General features: G+C 44.0%; 1 protein-coding gene across 1 annotated transcript in view; it reads right to left on the bottom strand.

Annotated features, from left to right (window-relative positions):
• The window catches only part of RYR3 (ryanodine receptor 3), a 541,796-nt gene that overhangs the window by 92,238 nt on the left and 436,179 nt on the right, over positions 1 to 13,379 (bottom strand). Inside the window, exons 60-64 of the mRNA XM_034661206.1 lie at positions 13,068 to 13,189; positions 8,431 to 8,480; positions 7,972 to 8,032; positions 5,851 to 6,089; positions 4,360 to 4,441 (exon numbers count right to left, since the gene is read on the bottom strand). Coding sequence (XP_034517097.1) covers positions 4,360 to 4,441; positions 5,851 to 6,089; positions 7,972 to 8,032; positions 8,431 to 8,480; positions 13,068 to 13,189 — 554 coding nt within the window. The remainder of the gene's footprint in view (positions 1 to 4,359; positions 4,442 to 5,850; positions 6,090 to 7,971; positions 8,033 to 8,430; positions 8,481 to 13,067; positions 13,190 to 13,379) is intronic.

Here is a 13,379-nt window from a genome sequence, read left to right as displayed (position 1 = left end):
GGAACTCTCTTTCTCCTTCCCATTCAGTTCTACTGCCTAGTACAGTATTTTTCATATAGCAAAACGTGGTCAATGGTGACAGAGTGAAGAGGGTGCGATTCGTATTTCAATTTTGTTACTTTCTAATTTGATAAGGTGAAGGCTCTCCTTGTCCATCTCTTGATTTTATTTCCATGGATCCAGATCTAGCCTCTCAAATGTCTATCGTTAGGGATCCAGGCAGAGCGAAAGTCATCACAGTAATAAGAATTATGCCTTGCACATATCTGGTGCTTTGCAATTTTGAGAGTTCCTTCATGCATGTTCCAAAGGATGCTAAGGAGAGGAAGTAACATGTAGCAGAGGGGCAGAAAGTGGAGGCAGGCCACGGCTCTACCTCAGCGACACAAGTCACCTCAGAGGGTTAGGGAAGGTGTGCAACGTTTGGTCAGAGGGGGCAGAGCAGGAAGGAATAAATATCTCTAAAGTGTGAAGGGGAAAAACACAGCTTTCGTTTGAAATCAAATGAAGGTTCCATGCTTAAATCAACTTCCAAGATTCACTTCTTGACCGACCCCCCTCAAATGCTGTGATTAAAGTATGTCCACATCAAAGAAGGCAAGTATTCTCCATGGTTAAATGCACAAGAACCTTAACCCTTTGCTGAAAATTTGTTGAAAACTCTACTTGTCAGTGACCTCAGTGTTGTCTCAATTGGAACATATTCCAAAAGAAAGGTCTCTATTCTGTTTCAGTGACTTTCTTTACCATCAACCCTATCACTGAGGTGTCTGGAATCTCTCCCATCCACAATGCTCACACAAGCTGCTGGAAACCAAATATTTAGTGGCTCCTTGCAACCCTGCAGACATTCATTAGCCAAGGAAACTTTAGCAAAAGGTGGTAGAGAAATGGTACATTTGACTGAAGTTTCCTCCCTAAAGCGCACAAGAAATGGGGTAAAAATTGGGAAGACATTGGGATCTTTGCTGAATGAGAAAATGTGTGATAATGTCAAGCCACAAAGTATGGACCAAATCAAGTGGGGACGCCGAAACTGAAACATACTTTCTGGACTAACAACAGAGTGTAGAAATCTCTGGAAGTAAATATGGGGATTCTGAGGAGCCCAGAATATGAACTTGCCCTTGAAACAATGAGGAAGAAGGGGTGAGGGGAGTAGGGAGACCTGCTGGGGATGCAGGACCAGGTTCATATTGCAGAGAGGCAGGCAGGACAGAATAGGGAAGAAGGGTACATGCCGCCTGCCATTCTTGTGACCTGGACTCTGAGGCTGGAGAAGCCACTGGAGGGGAAGTGGAGTGCAAGAGTGAGGAGTAACCTGTCCTGTAGCTGCTGACCCAAGCCCTCTACCAGATGGAATAAACCTACTTTAAATGACTATACAAAAGCCCTATGTCTTTAGGACGCACTAAAAATTTTACCTGTGACCTCTTACCTGGGCCACTTATTTTGGGGGAGACACCGAAGGCTAGAAGTGGATGTGGCCTAGAGCTAAAGGCACTGCGGGTAGTGTGAGGGGGTCCTGAGCCAGTTTGTCATCTCTGAAGCTGAATGATGTTTCTTCCCCACAATCCTTACACACACACACACACACACACACACACACGTGCTCCTTTCTGTTCTCGAGAACTAGCAATGTAGCTAACGATCAAGAAATAGATGAGAAACATGGTTCCGAGGAAGAATTCTCCAGAAAAAAATACAGAAAAATTCTTTTCAATACATTCAAAGAAAATAAAAAGAGTCAGGAACATGGAGAAAGTTTGAGAAATATCTTACAAACCCCAAACAGGAAAGAGCCACTAGCTAAAAGTTACTTGGGAGAAAATGGGTAATGTGGAAGATTAAGGAAAAGCCAACAAATACACACAGTCTCTCTCTGAATAACAGCTAGGGAAAAAAAAAAACAAAACACAATTACATAATAAAGTGAAAGATCTGTAAAAAAATGGAAGACCCAATTCTGAACACTGAGTTCTGAGGAGACACTGAGGGGACAGATACAGAATAAATACATCCTGGAACATCTTATAGGAACTTAATGAGCTTCAAGACTGAAGAAGGAATCCAACGAACAGCCAAGTTCTCCCCTCCCACTGCAAAGTCATGTGTAAGTAAATCACCTAGCCCAGGGCGCACTGTTGGAATGCAAAGAAGCAAAGTCTACATACTTCTGAGGGGAAAAAAATATGACCCAAGGATTTCATACCACAGAAATTGTTCACAAAGTCAAGGGGTAATATTCCAAAATATGCAAGGATTCAAGAGTATCTAAGAACTCTTACAGAAACAAGTACTTAATGATGAACCTGGCCAACCAAGAGACAAATCACAATAAAAAATTTGGAATGGGAAAGTCATGGTTTAGGATTGTCTATTTGGTGAATCATTAAAATATAAACTAAGGTAAACAGCTCAGGGAATATTGGTCATAGAATAGAATGTAAATGTTATAAGAAATTATTATTATTATTATTTTAGAGAGAGAGTGAATGTGTGTGTGCGAGTGGGGCAGGTCTGGGGGGGGAAGGGCAGAGAGAGAGGGAGAGAGAACTTTAAGCAGGCTCCACGCCCAGTGCAAAGCCCCATGCGGGGCTCAATGCCATGACTCTGAGATCATGACCTGAGCTGAAATCAAGAGTTGGATTCTAAACTGACTGAGCCACCCAGGTGCCCCTGTTTTAAGAAATTATATAGCAAAAAAGGAAATGTAGAAAGGATAGGAAGTAGCTAGGAATATAAGTGTACTAAATTTGCTTACCTTTTCAAAGTAGAAAGGTAATGATAATTTTATCTAAATAATAAATCTAAAGATAGGAGTTGAATGATACAGGAATTAAGTTTTTAGTTTCATCCAATAGGACAAAGTTGCAAAGAAAAATGGATGTTATGATCCCATATGTGTATGAATGTACATGTGTAGAAAATATCTGGGATGACACACCAAATTGTTAATAGTGGTTTCCTTTGGGAATTGGATCAGCTTGTTCAGATTCAAGACTTCTGAATACCATTTCTGCTACCAAAATGTGCACTTGTTTAAAACTATAGCTAATCTGACAGCTGAGAATGGTAAAGGTCCAGGGTTGTATCACATAGAAACTCATTAAACACTAAAGTAACAGCCTCATGTCCCTTGAGCTTTTGTGCAAGCTTTAACCACAGGAACTCTGGAAGCTATTTGGAGCCTGTGATTATGAAGAAATAGACATTTCTTTAATGTTTTTTGGTCATTAGCACATGATTTAGCTTGGCTATACAGTACTGCTTCTCCAGTCCCATACCAGCTATCTGTTAAAAAACAAAATTCAACTGAGTAAATCTGAAGATCTCATTGTCTTCAAGTGATTCATGAATCTGGCAACATCCCATCTAGCAAGTAGCAGAGTGCTTGGAGAAGATGGTACAAAATGGAAAGTTTTTATAAGAAGAGTGGGGCAACAGGGGCTCCTGGGTGGCACAGCGGTTGGGCGTCTGCCTTCGGCTTAGGGCGTGATCCCGGCGTTCTGGGATCGAACCCCACATCGGGCTCCTCTGCTGTGAGCCTGCTTCTTCCTCTCCCACTCCCCTGCTTGTGTTCCCTCTCTCGCTGGCTGTCTCTATCTCTGTTGAATAAATAAATAAAATCTTTAAAAAAAAAAAAAAAAGAAGAGTGGGGCAACAAAGTTACAAGCCAGAGAAAAAAAGAAAAGGCTGTTCCAGGCTGGGTAGCTTTCTCTCAGGGGGAAGGAGGTCTTGTCATGCAGATTACCTCATCTTCCTTTAGGGGATGGGGAGGGCCCTTGTGACAGATTACCTCACCGGCACCTATCAGAAAAGTCCTGATTTACCGCTTAAGATTTGTATTTCTGCGGGAGGTTGAAACTGCAATTGGGGGGCACCTCGGTTAAGTGTCTGCCTTTGGCTCAGATCATGATCCTGGGATCATGGTCTTGGATTCGAGCCCCATGTGGGGCTCCCTGCTCAGCAGGGAGTCTGCTTCTCCCCCTCTCTCTCTGACCCTCTGCCCTGCTCGTGCTCGCTCTCGTGCTTTCTCTAATAAATAAAAATCTTAAAAATAAATAAATAAAAGAAACCGCAGTGAGGTTAGGTATTAAGCCCTTTTTTGGTGACTTGGCCTGGCCCAAGTGATGCCAATTTGGGCCTGTGGTTTTCTTTGTAACATAGCTCCACAGAAGTCACAAATCTCAATAGCGTCACTACATCTTAATATTGCCATAAACACTTAATGACCCAGGCTCAAAATCACCATCCCATTTCAGTGAGCATTTTGATTTTGCTGCACTGAAAAGAAGTTGTTAAGTGTTGAAAGACCGTACGTAACATTTTCCTAAGCCTCTTCCATTCACTAATTACCTTTCAACATAGATATTCTTTCCGGTCCCAAGGGAGTAGAGGCTGCACAGGATGTGGTAGCACGAAAGCTGCACATCGCCTACTGGAAAGAACAAAAAAGAGCAGTCATTACCGCGCTTCAGTCCCAGCGCTCCACCTGGGCACAGGAAAGGGCCCGCCAACAGAAGAAGCGCTGCCATCACCCAGGAGCTGAAGACAGCACGTGTGCGTGCACCGCGTGCTGGCCCCTGCCCCCCTACGCACGATATAGTCCCTTTCTCCCCAGATGCTGGTTACTGAACTGGGGGAGAACCCACTGACAGGAGAACACCCTCCACTGAGCCATCTCCGTTCCTTTGAGGGCTTTTGATGTGAACCGTATTGCTTCTCACGGAAAGAAATCATTTGATCAATGAGATCCATATGGGATTTTTTTTTTCTTTCCAATAGAGGGAGACCCTATAGTTAAGTTTTAGGCATAGTAACATTTCCTTCCTTTGAAATGAAGAATGCAAGAAATCTGAAGTTTGAATGAGTCTTGTTAATTTCCTAGGAAGATACGTAGAACGTCCCTACCTCTGTAGCCACAGACCCGAATTCCTCAGGTCCACCTGTCGCAAGTTCTCTGATGGACGTTTTTCAAACACAATTCAATTATATCATGACTGTGCCATGTTTCCTGAGGGAAGGGCATGTTCCACTTAGGAATCCACAGAGTTGAATCCATCGGCTACATGCCCCTTCAATGTCTGGAACTCATAGTAAGGCAGGGACTAATTGAACATAATGAGAACTAATTTAATTTTTAGGTTTTCAACAAGGAAGGGCATTCTTTCCATGACATGAAATAATGAGTTTGGATGTTTCTCCATCCCTTTGCCCTCCTCCAAGGAAATAACTGATTTTCAGTTGTTTGGGGATATAGAACTCACAGCCTCAGTCATCGACAGTTGGTTAAATTGAATTAAATCATGTGCCAACATTTAAAGTGTGAAACTGAGCTTGGTGGCAGAATATTTGCACTAGGGGGCTATATGTGGTACTAAAATGCAAACTGAAATAAAACCAACTGACTATGGTCTTCCTCTGAAGGCTCAGATAATGAAACGTTAGCAGCTTTCCTCTGCTCCCGGTATCCAATGAATAAATTAGGGCTTCTTAACAGGAAAATTGGTATCTGAAAAACCCTGGGAGCAAACCTATATCCCCTGCTGGATTACTCAGATAACCTTTTCAAATTAAGTGGGAACACAATGGCTGACAGCTAGGCCAGTGGGTGGAAAATTCTGGTCCTGAATAATAGTGGGGAAAAGGTGAAATATTATATACTCAAATTGGAGGATTTCTGCTCCTCTAAGTATTTATTACTTCATTTTTAAACCTAAGAAGAAAACAGTATGAAATAATTATCTCTCTATTCTGCTTTCAAGGTCACCTCATGTGAATGAGTCACACACTTCTCATCTGGGGCCACGTGCATAGAGATCTGCGGTAGACAGGAACCGGACTCACAGAGTAAATCCACCCCGAACTGGTGCTGGGCAACGTGCTCAAAGATGGACGTCAGGATGGGGAGCAGGGCCGCCGTGGTATAGTTGATATTCTGAGACACGCCTTTAATCTGCGTCCTGGAATGGGTAAACTTCCCCAGCTTCAGGTTTTCTGAAGTCTTCTCTAAGTCTTCTGCAGCATTTTCAAAGAACGCTCGTAACCCGGCCTTGACCAGCTCTGAGCCTGACTTCATGACAGTCCTGTAAGCAAACGATGTTCCAGACCAGAAGCATAATCATAATCCAAACCTTTGGCCAACCCCCTTCTTCAAACTGGTGACTTGCAGTTTAACCCGGGCAGACATTGGTCACGCCAGTCAACTGAACACCCTGAGTCAGAAGTGGAGAGAGAGCAGTTAGCATCCAGGAAGCCACCCGGATCACGCAATCCCGAGGGGGCTGACAACAGGATGGCGTCCTCTGTTGGACGGAATCAGCACTCCACTCTTGAGGAAACTTGAGGGTTTAGGAGGAAACTGATCTTAGTCATCCATTATCTATATAGGGTCCCAGGGGGCTACATTCCTCCATAAATAACTAATTAAAAGGAAGGAAAGGTGAATTTTTCTTAGAGTTCATTAGGGGATTAGCTACTTTTATAAGGAGTAGCTAGAAATATTAGCTCTCTTATGATGCAGGACCTCTTGGAGAGAACAAAGATGTCAACTGAAGTTTAGATTTTCTATTAGCTTGTAGGGTTGTCCTAGCTTGGAAAAGGGAAGGGAACAGGGACAGAAAGCCCCCTTTAAAAGGGACAGCTTCATCAGACAGCTGAAAAGAAACTACAGAAATGTGCCCTGTGGGAATGGAGATTAGCCTTCCCTCAAAACTATTTTATAAAACTTAGAATTGGAACAAAGCTTACAAGTCAACTATTATTTTCCATATTTCGGCATCTTATTCACAAGATTATGACAGGCTTGCTTCAAGGACAGATGCTTTTTATCTACAGCATTCTCAGGATAATTATCCAACCAACCAGAAAAATAAAAACAAAGAAATGAAGTCAGTGAGGCTTGCTCCTAGCCTGTAAGGAACCATGAGCTATCTTTGTAACTTTCTAGTCTTGGGTTTTGTCAGGAATGATTATCAAACATGCTGACCTGCATTTTAAAAAAAAAAAGGCGGCGGGGGGGGGGGAACTCTCTCCCAAGGCAGTCCACATGCTCCTGGGAAGAAAGGTTCCTCTTCCCAGCCACAAGGGATCTGATCCCCTGGGGTGCCTTGGCCTGCTTCCATGAATTTGTGCCGTCTTAGTATTGCCATGTTTGTTTCTTGTTCTACGAGTTCAGACCCCTCAAATCCCCTTTAATTATCCTTAACATTTTTTGGGTAACCATTCTTAGCTTGTAGTAGATTTCTGTCTTGTGGCCAGTCCTTCAGTTCGTTTCTCTCTTTTGCATACAGTTTTGGGAAGCATGTCCTCCCCCAATTTTGACAAGGGGCTCTGGTTGATGAGCATGTTAAAGAAAGCTCCCTGTCTGTCCTTGCCACTCCTTCCCTTCCTCATCTCATCAGATCATTTATGTTTATATTACTGGAACTTACACATGTATTTGTTAAGACTTCTTTCCCTTTCAGCCATCTTTCCTGCAAGACCCTCAGGCCAAGGGTTCAAACCCATCTTTGTCTCTGGTCTTTTTATCACACATCCCTGCACCTCCCTCCTTGGCTGCTTGGGATTCACAGTGTTACGGTTCCCATGCCAGGATGCTTATGGCCTCACCACCCATTAGGAAGCTCTTCCTTTTTTTTTTGTGGAGAATGAGGAACAAAGTGGCACTTTGCTCTATTACATATTTTATCTTCCGAAAGATGAATTTCTCAGGAAGAGAAGACAAGAATTGATCAAACACTCAGCTTTTAGTGTGCAGTACATGTCATGACAGTGGCTCTCCATCATGTGAGCAGAGAGATGGAGACTGCTAATGTCAGGCTAAGATTCATTTCCTTCCTGCTCCCCCCCGCCCCCCGCCCAGCTCCTGCAGAGCAGTGACGTGTCTTCTCTTCTATACGGTAAGTGAAAAGAGAGGGGCAGAGAGGGAGTCTTGAGAAACTACTGGAAAAAACCAGGCAGACTTACCTTGTGTCAAGTGTCTGAGCTAAGATGTGAAGACAGCTCACCATTGCAGTAGAATCGCTCCCTAGAACCAAAAATATCACCGGTGACTCCCCAAACCCTTCAGCCTGTCTTTTAAATGCAGTCTTCTCAGTATGCACAAACCGCAGCCCAGCATAATTAACCACCAACACACAAAGTGCCAGACCTATGTGCGGGGACAATGCATTTATCTCTGGCCTGACACATCTGCTGTATGATGGATGTTAGAGGCAGAGCTTAAGACATTCATTGGTGTGGAAAATTTGAGCTGTTAAAGGGGTACAGAGGTCATTTATCATACTTCGGACCAATTTTCTATGGCAAATTTAGGTGACACCTTCGTCCTAAGGTTCAGGTTGTCTGCAGGCACCGACATGAAGGCAAAATGCAAGTTAAGGATAATTACAGGGAGGAGGGAGGTTTCAACGATACTTCACTTACCAAAGAGGGAAATCCTGTGTCGAACAAGAGCGGCGAGTTTGCAGAAGAGGCTGAAGCAGAAAAGAAGGCGAGTGGGAAAGGCACAGAAATCCAAGGACTGGTTTGTACCCTCCCTCCCCCAGGCCGCCACACTTTATAACGAGGAGCACAGAATGGATTTCTAGGAAAATGCACATGTTCCTCTCCAAGACTCCTCTGCACCACACCAGGGAAATATGTGCTCCTCGCTGTCTTGTTGGAGAATCATGAAGTCACCTTGGAGGCAGCCCTGACCTCACAGGACATGATCCTTCTGCAACAACTGCAGTATTTTGCAGTGACCAGGTTTCTCTTGCTATGGACTACTATGTGCTGACACATTCATCTGTAGGACATTCGGGAATAAATGAGGATTCTGACAGGGATTGTGCTTTTTCCACCACTGCGACAGATTGCAAACCATTTTGCAGCCTTCACTGGGGTGGGAAGCTTCCGCTGGGAGGTGGGCAAGCAGGTGCGAACAGAAGAAAATTAACGGTTCAGGGATGGGGGATCCTGTGCTTGGACAAAAACATTTTAGGAAATTGCTTTTCTTGTCATTTCCTCCTAGTCGATGGACCTGACCGAGTGGCTGTCCTAGCTGTGCCCCTCCCTGGAAGCTAGGAAAGCCCATCTGCTATGCTCTGGTGCTTTTTGACCCTACCCCACGTTTTCGCCCATATTTTCTATCATGGAACCCTTTGGAGGCCCAGCTGTATCTTAGTGTTCTGCTTTCTGTGGCGTCTGGTAGAGAGCCTTGTGCAGTTAGGAAAGAGCTGTATAAATGTCTCTGTTCATACCACTGATGGACCCTTCCCCACTATGGCTGCGATGTGACCTGTATAGCCAATGGCTCTGGGGAGGAGGCTGCTCGCACTGACACTATTTGGCACAGCTAGGCAAGAACTCTGCAATGCCTTCAGCAAGCATTCCTTCCTGGTGGAACACAGAGGGGAAGGTAGACTACAAACACCTGCTAATGGGCCAAGGGCTTCCCAAGGTGAAGAGCGGAAGCCCTTCCCAGTCTCTCATTCATAGGTTGTTGCAGGCTTCCTGACCCACGTGGGGCAGAAGTCTTTTCTGGAACAGCTCAAATAGAGAAGAACTATATCCCGAGTGTTGGCAGAGATCAAAACTTGCTCCCCTTTATGTACTGAAGGGCTGAACCACTGTACTGTACACTGAAACTAATTACACTAGAGTTTGTTAACTACCTGGAATTGAAATAAAAACTTAAAAAAACCCAAACTTCATTCTTATGTTCCATAAATGAGTGAAACCATATGATAATTGTCTTTCTTTGCTTGACTTATGTCACTTAGCATAATCTCCTCCAGTCTCGTCCATGTTGCTGCAAATTTTGGGTAATCGTTCTTTCTGATGGCTGAGTAATACTCCATTGTATATATGGACCATATCTTCTTAATCCAGTCATCTGTTGAAGGGCATCTCGGCTCCCTCCACGATTTAGCTATTGTGGACAATGCTGCTATGAACACTGGGGTGCATATGGCCTTTCTCTTCACTACATCTGTATCTTTGTGGTAAATACCTAGTAGTGCAATTGCTGGATCATAGGGTAGCTGTATTTTTAATGTCTTAAGGAACCTCCATACTGTTTTCCAAAGTGGCTGTACCAACTTGCATTCCCACTAACAGTGTAAGAGGGATCCCCTTTCTCTACATCCTCTTGAACATTTGAATGAAGGGGGGGTAAACAGAAGGGGGAATGAACCATGAGAGACTATGGACTCTGGGAAACAAACAGAGGGCTTCAGAGGGGAGGGGGGTGGGGGAATGGGATAGGCCGGTGATGGGTAGTAAGGAGGGCACGTATTGCATGGAGCACTGAGTGTTGTACGCAAACAATGAATCATGGAACACTACATCAAAAACTAAGGATGTACTGTATGGTGACTGACATGATAAAAAATTATTATTAAGAAAAAAAAAACTTGCTCACTTTTAAATGGCTTTCAATGAGTGCCCTAAGTCTACTGAGCTGTCTACTGGACAATCATAGCTGAAGTCCCCTGTGGGAAGTTATTTATTTCTGCAGTGGGAATAAGCTGGAAACCCTGGCCTAGAGCTTCAGAGAACTCAGAATAAGTTAACAGAAATCTGACAGCTTGCTAGTGTGAAATTAAATAGGGACTGCTTTTTTTGCTCTTCCCATTGTGTCCACTTTTTAAAGAGCTGTGTATTTGATTAAAAAAAAATCATGGACTTGGGGGAGGGAGAGAGCCTGGAGGGACACGAGCCCCACAGCTCTGCCATGACTAGCTGGGCTGTCCTGGTGGAGCCACTTACCTGCTCTGGGCCTTGGTTTTCTCATTTCTAAGTAGGGAGTAATCCCAAGATCCTCTTAGTTTTTAGAATTAGGGGCTGATCAACACAGATATTTCTGGTGAAGTGCGTCAAAGCGGACACAAAGTACCGTTTCCTAACTAAAGCAGATGGTGGAGTTGTTCGATCCTAATAGTAACCAGGCTCTGCTTGCTGTCAGAAGTGCATGCCCAGGCATGCCAAGCCAGGACCTGAGGTTTTCAAAGGCCCCTTCCTGCCCCCTGTGGGGCCCATAATGTATGTAGAAGCACTGTCCTTAGCCCAGTGTTACGAGGGGCTGGAGTTCCCAGGTGCCTCCCCATCTCTGGATTTGCAAGTGACAGATCAAAGGACCACAGAGGGGAGAACGGCCGCAGGTGCAGAAGAGGTGGGGTGGAGGGGAAGGACACGGACAAGAGGGGTCGGGAGGTGTGAACACATTTGGTGCAGATGCTGCTGCTTCTGTGGGAGGGCGGCAAGCACACTGATGGATCTGGAAGCTATTTGCAAGGCTGATCAGAGACAGGTTGTCTTCCAGCCGTGACAAATGGTGCCTGGCTGAACAAATGTTACATTTCCATGAATTAACAATCTCACAAAAATAGATGAAGAAGACAGACACACCTGCCCTCTATTGGATTATCTGAATATCTCACTCTGCCCCTCATTTCCTGAACTTCTTACCAAATAGACCAGTACGTCCTGAAAATATTTAGGAAATCTTTGATCAGCAACTGATGCTAAGTGTATCTCATTTTGATAGCAGGGGCTCCTCCTTTCTAAATATATGAGATTAAGTAATGACTGCAGAAAAAAATGGCACTCCATGTGGATACAGAGGACTTTCATGCTTGCCCTAACTTACTGCCTGGGTCGCTTGAGGCACTGGCGTGAACCAGACCAAACCTCAGTGTCCTCATCTGTAAAATGAAAAGAATATACAGGCGGTTCTTAGAGCACGGTGATGTTTCACAATGATATGCAAGAGTTATTGCTCACTTGTGTAGGGAGGAAAAACCAGCTCACTGTTAGCGTTGGGCTTAATAAATGTTAGCTAAATCCTAAGGTTGACTATCCTCATGAGGGTGGTGATATTTAATGGGGGGGTCTTTATAAGGTATACTGCAGGCGTCCACCATCAATGGCTGTTAGGGAAAGAGTTGACTGTTTCCATTATAGTTCTTAACTCTTTGCCATTTAGAGGTCTAACTCATCCCCTGTCATTCTCAATCAAATCGGAGAAGACCAGAGGCATGGTGGAATTCATTTTTTAGCCTGATCATAAAGTATCCTCTGCTCTCCTCTCTCTCTTGAGGTGTCCTCATGTTATGTCTACTGCAATGAGAATGGAGGCTGGTGATCCTGGGGAACATTTTTTTTTTTCCTATTTGGAATTTAAATTGAATTGTGTTGCTCTGGATTTCAAATATCAGATCATCCACAATAGGACTTGTAAGATCGGATTCTTTAAAACAAATTTAAACTGAAAAAGCCTGGTAAGAATGGGATTGAAAACAGCATTAATCTGTTTCTTCTCAATGTTGTGTATTTGCTTGTTCAAGCTTCGGGATTGACTTTGCCTTTTTTTTTTTTAATAATAATTTTTTATTATGTTATGTTAGTCACCATACAGTACATCCCTAGTTTTTGATGTAGTGTTCCATGATTCATTGTTTGCGTATAACACCCAGTGCACCATGCAATACGTGCCGTCCTTACTACCCATCACCAGTCTATCCCATTCCCCCACCCCCCTCCCCTCCGAAGCCCTCAGTTTGTTTCCCAGAGTCCATAGTCTCGCATGGTTCATTCCCCCTTCTGTTTACCCCCCCTTTATTCTTCCCTTTCTTCTCCTACCAATCTCCCTGCTATTTCTTATGTTCCATCAATGAGTGAAACCATATGATAATTGTCTTTCTCTGCTTGACTTATTTCACTTAGCATAATCTCCTCCAGTCCCGTCCATGTTGCTGCAAAAGTTGGGTTATCGTTCTTTCTGATTGACTTTGCCTTTTTCTAAATGTTATTTCAGGATAAAAGTTGATCTGAGTATATAAATTTTTCCCCAGACCTACTGATACCTCCAAACAGTGCTCTTCTCTTGGTTGCCAAAATAATACACAGATAAATATGAATATAATTACTTTCAAAACCAAGATGATAACCAAAACCTCTGTGCCACCAGTCATCAGGCCACAGTTCATTTCTCCGAAAGATTCACCACTGAGTCTCCGGGAGTCTGGGGTTTGATACAAAGCACATCGCCACCATGACCTTCTCTTTTGTAGACTCACCTGGCCACCATTTCTTTCTCCTTATGAGAGGCATAGCCGCTGCTGCTAAGGGGCTTCAGTGGGGATGACAGGAAGTAGAGGCGGTGGTTGGTGAAGTACTGGTCAACCAGTGGGAGGAGAACCTGGAAAATCCACCATCAATTAACTTCCAGGAAGCTAACCAAAGCCCCTTCTTTGGTTCCTTTGAAAAAGTTCATTTTCCATGAGCAAAAAGCCTCTGAACATAGGCCCTGGAATTTCCAGGAAACACCATCTGGTGGATTGCAGTTTCCAACACATTTCCTCTCGCTCACCTCAAACCAGAGGCCTTGG

Source organism: Ailuropoda melanoleuca, chromosome 5, assembly GCF_002007445.2.
Source record: "Ailuropoda melanoleuca isolate Jingjing chromosome 5, ASM200744v2, whole genome shotgun sequence".
NCBI classification, from domain to species: domain Eukaryota; kingdom Metazoa; phylum Chordata; class Mammalia; order Carnivora; family Ursidae; genus Ailuropoda; species Ailuropoda melanoleuca.
The sequence above is the reverse complement of the archived record's forward strand: the minus strand, read 5'-3'. Positions and strand labels throughout refer to the sequence as shown.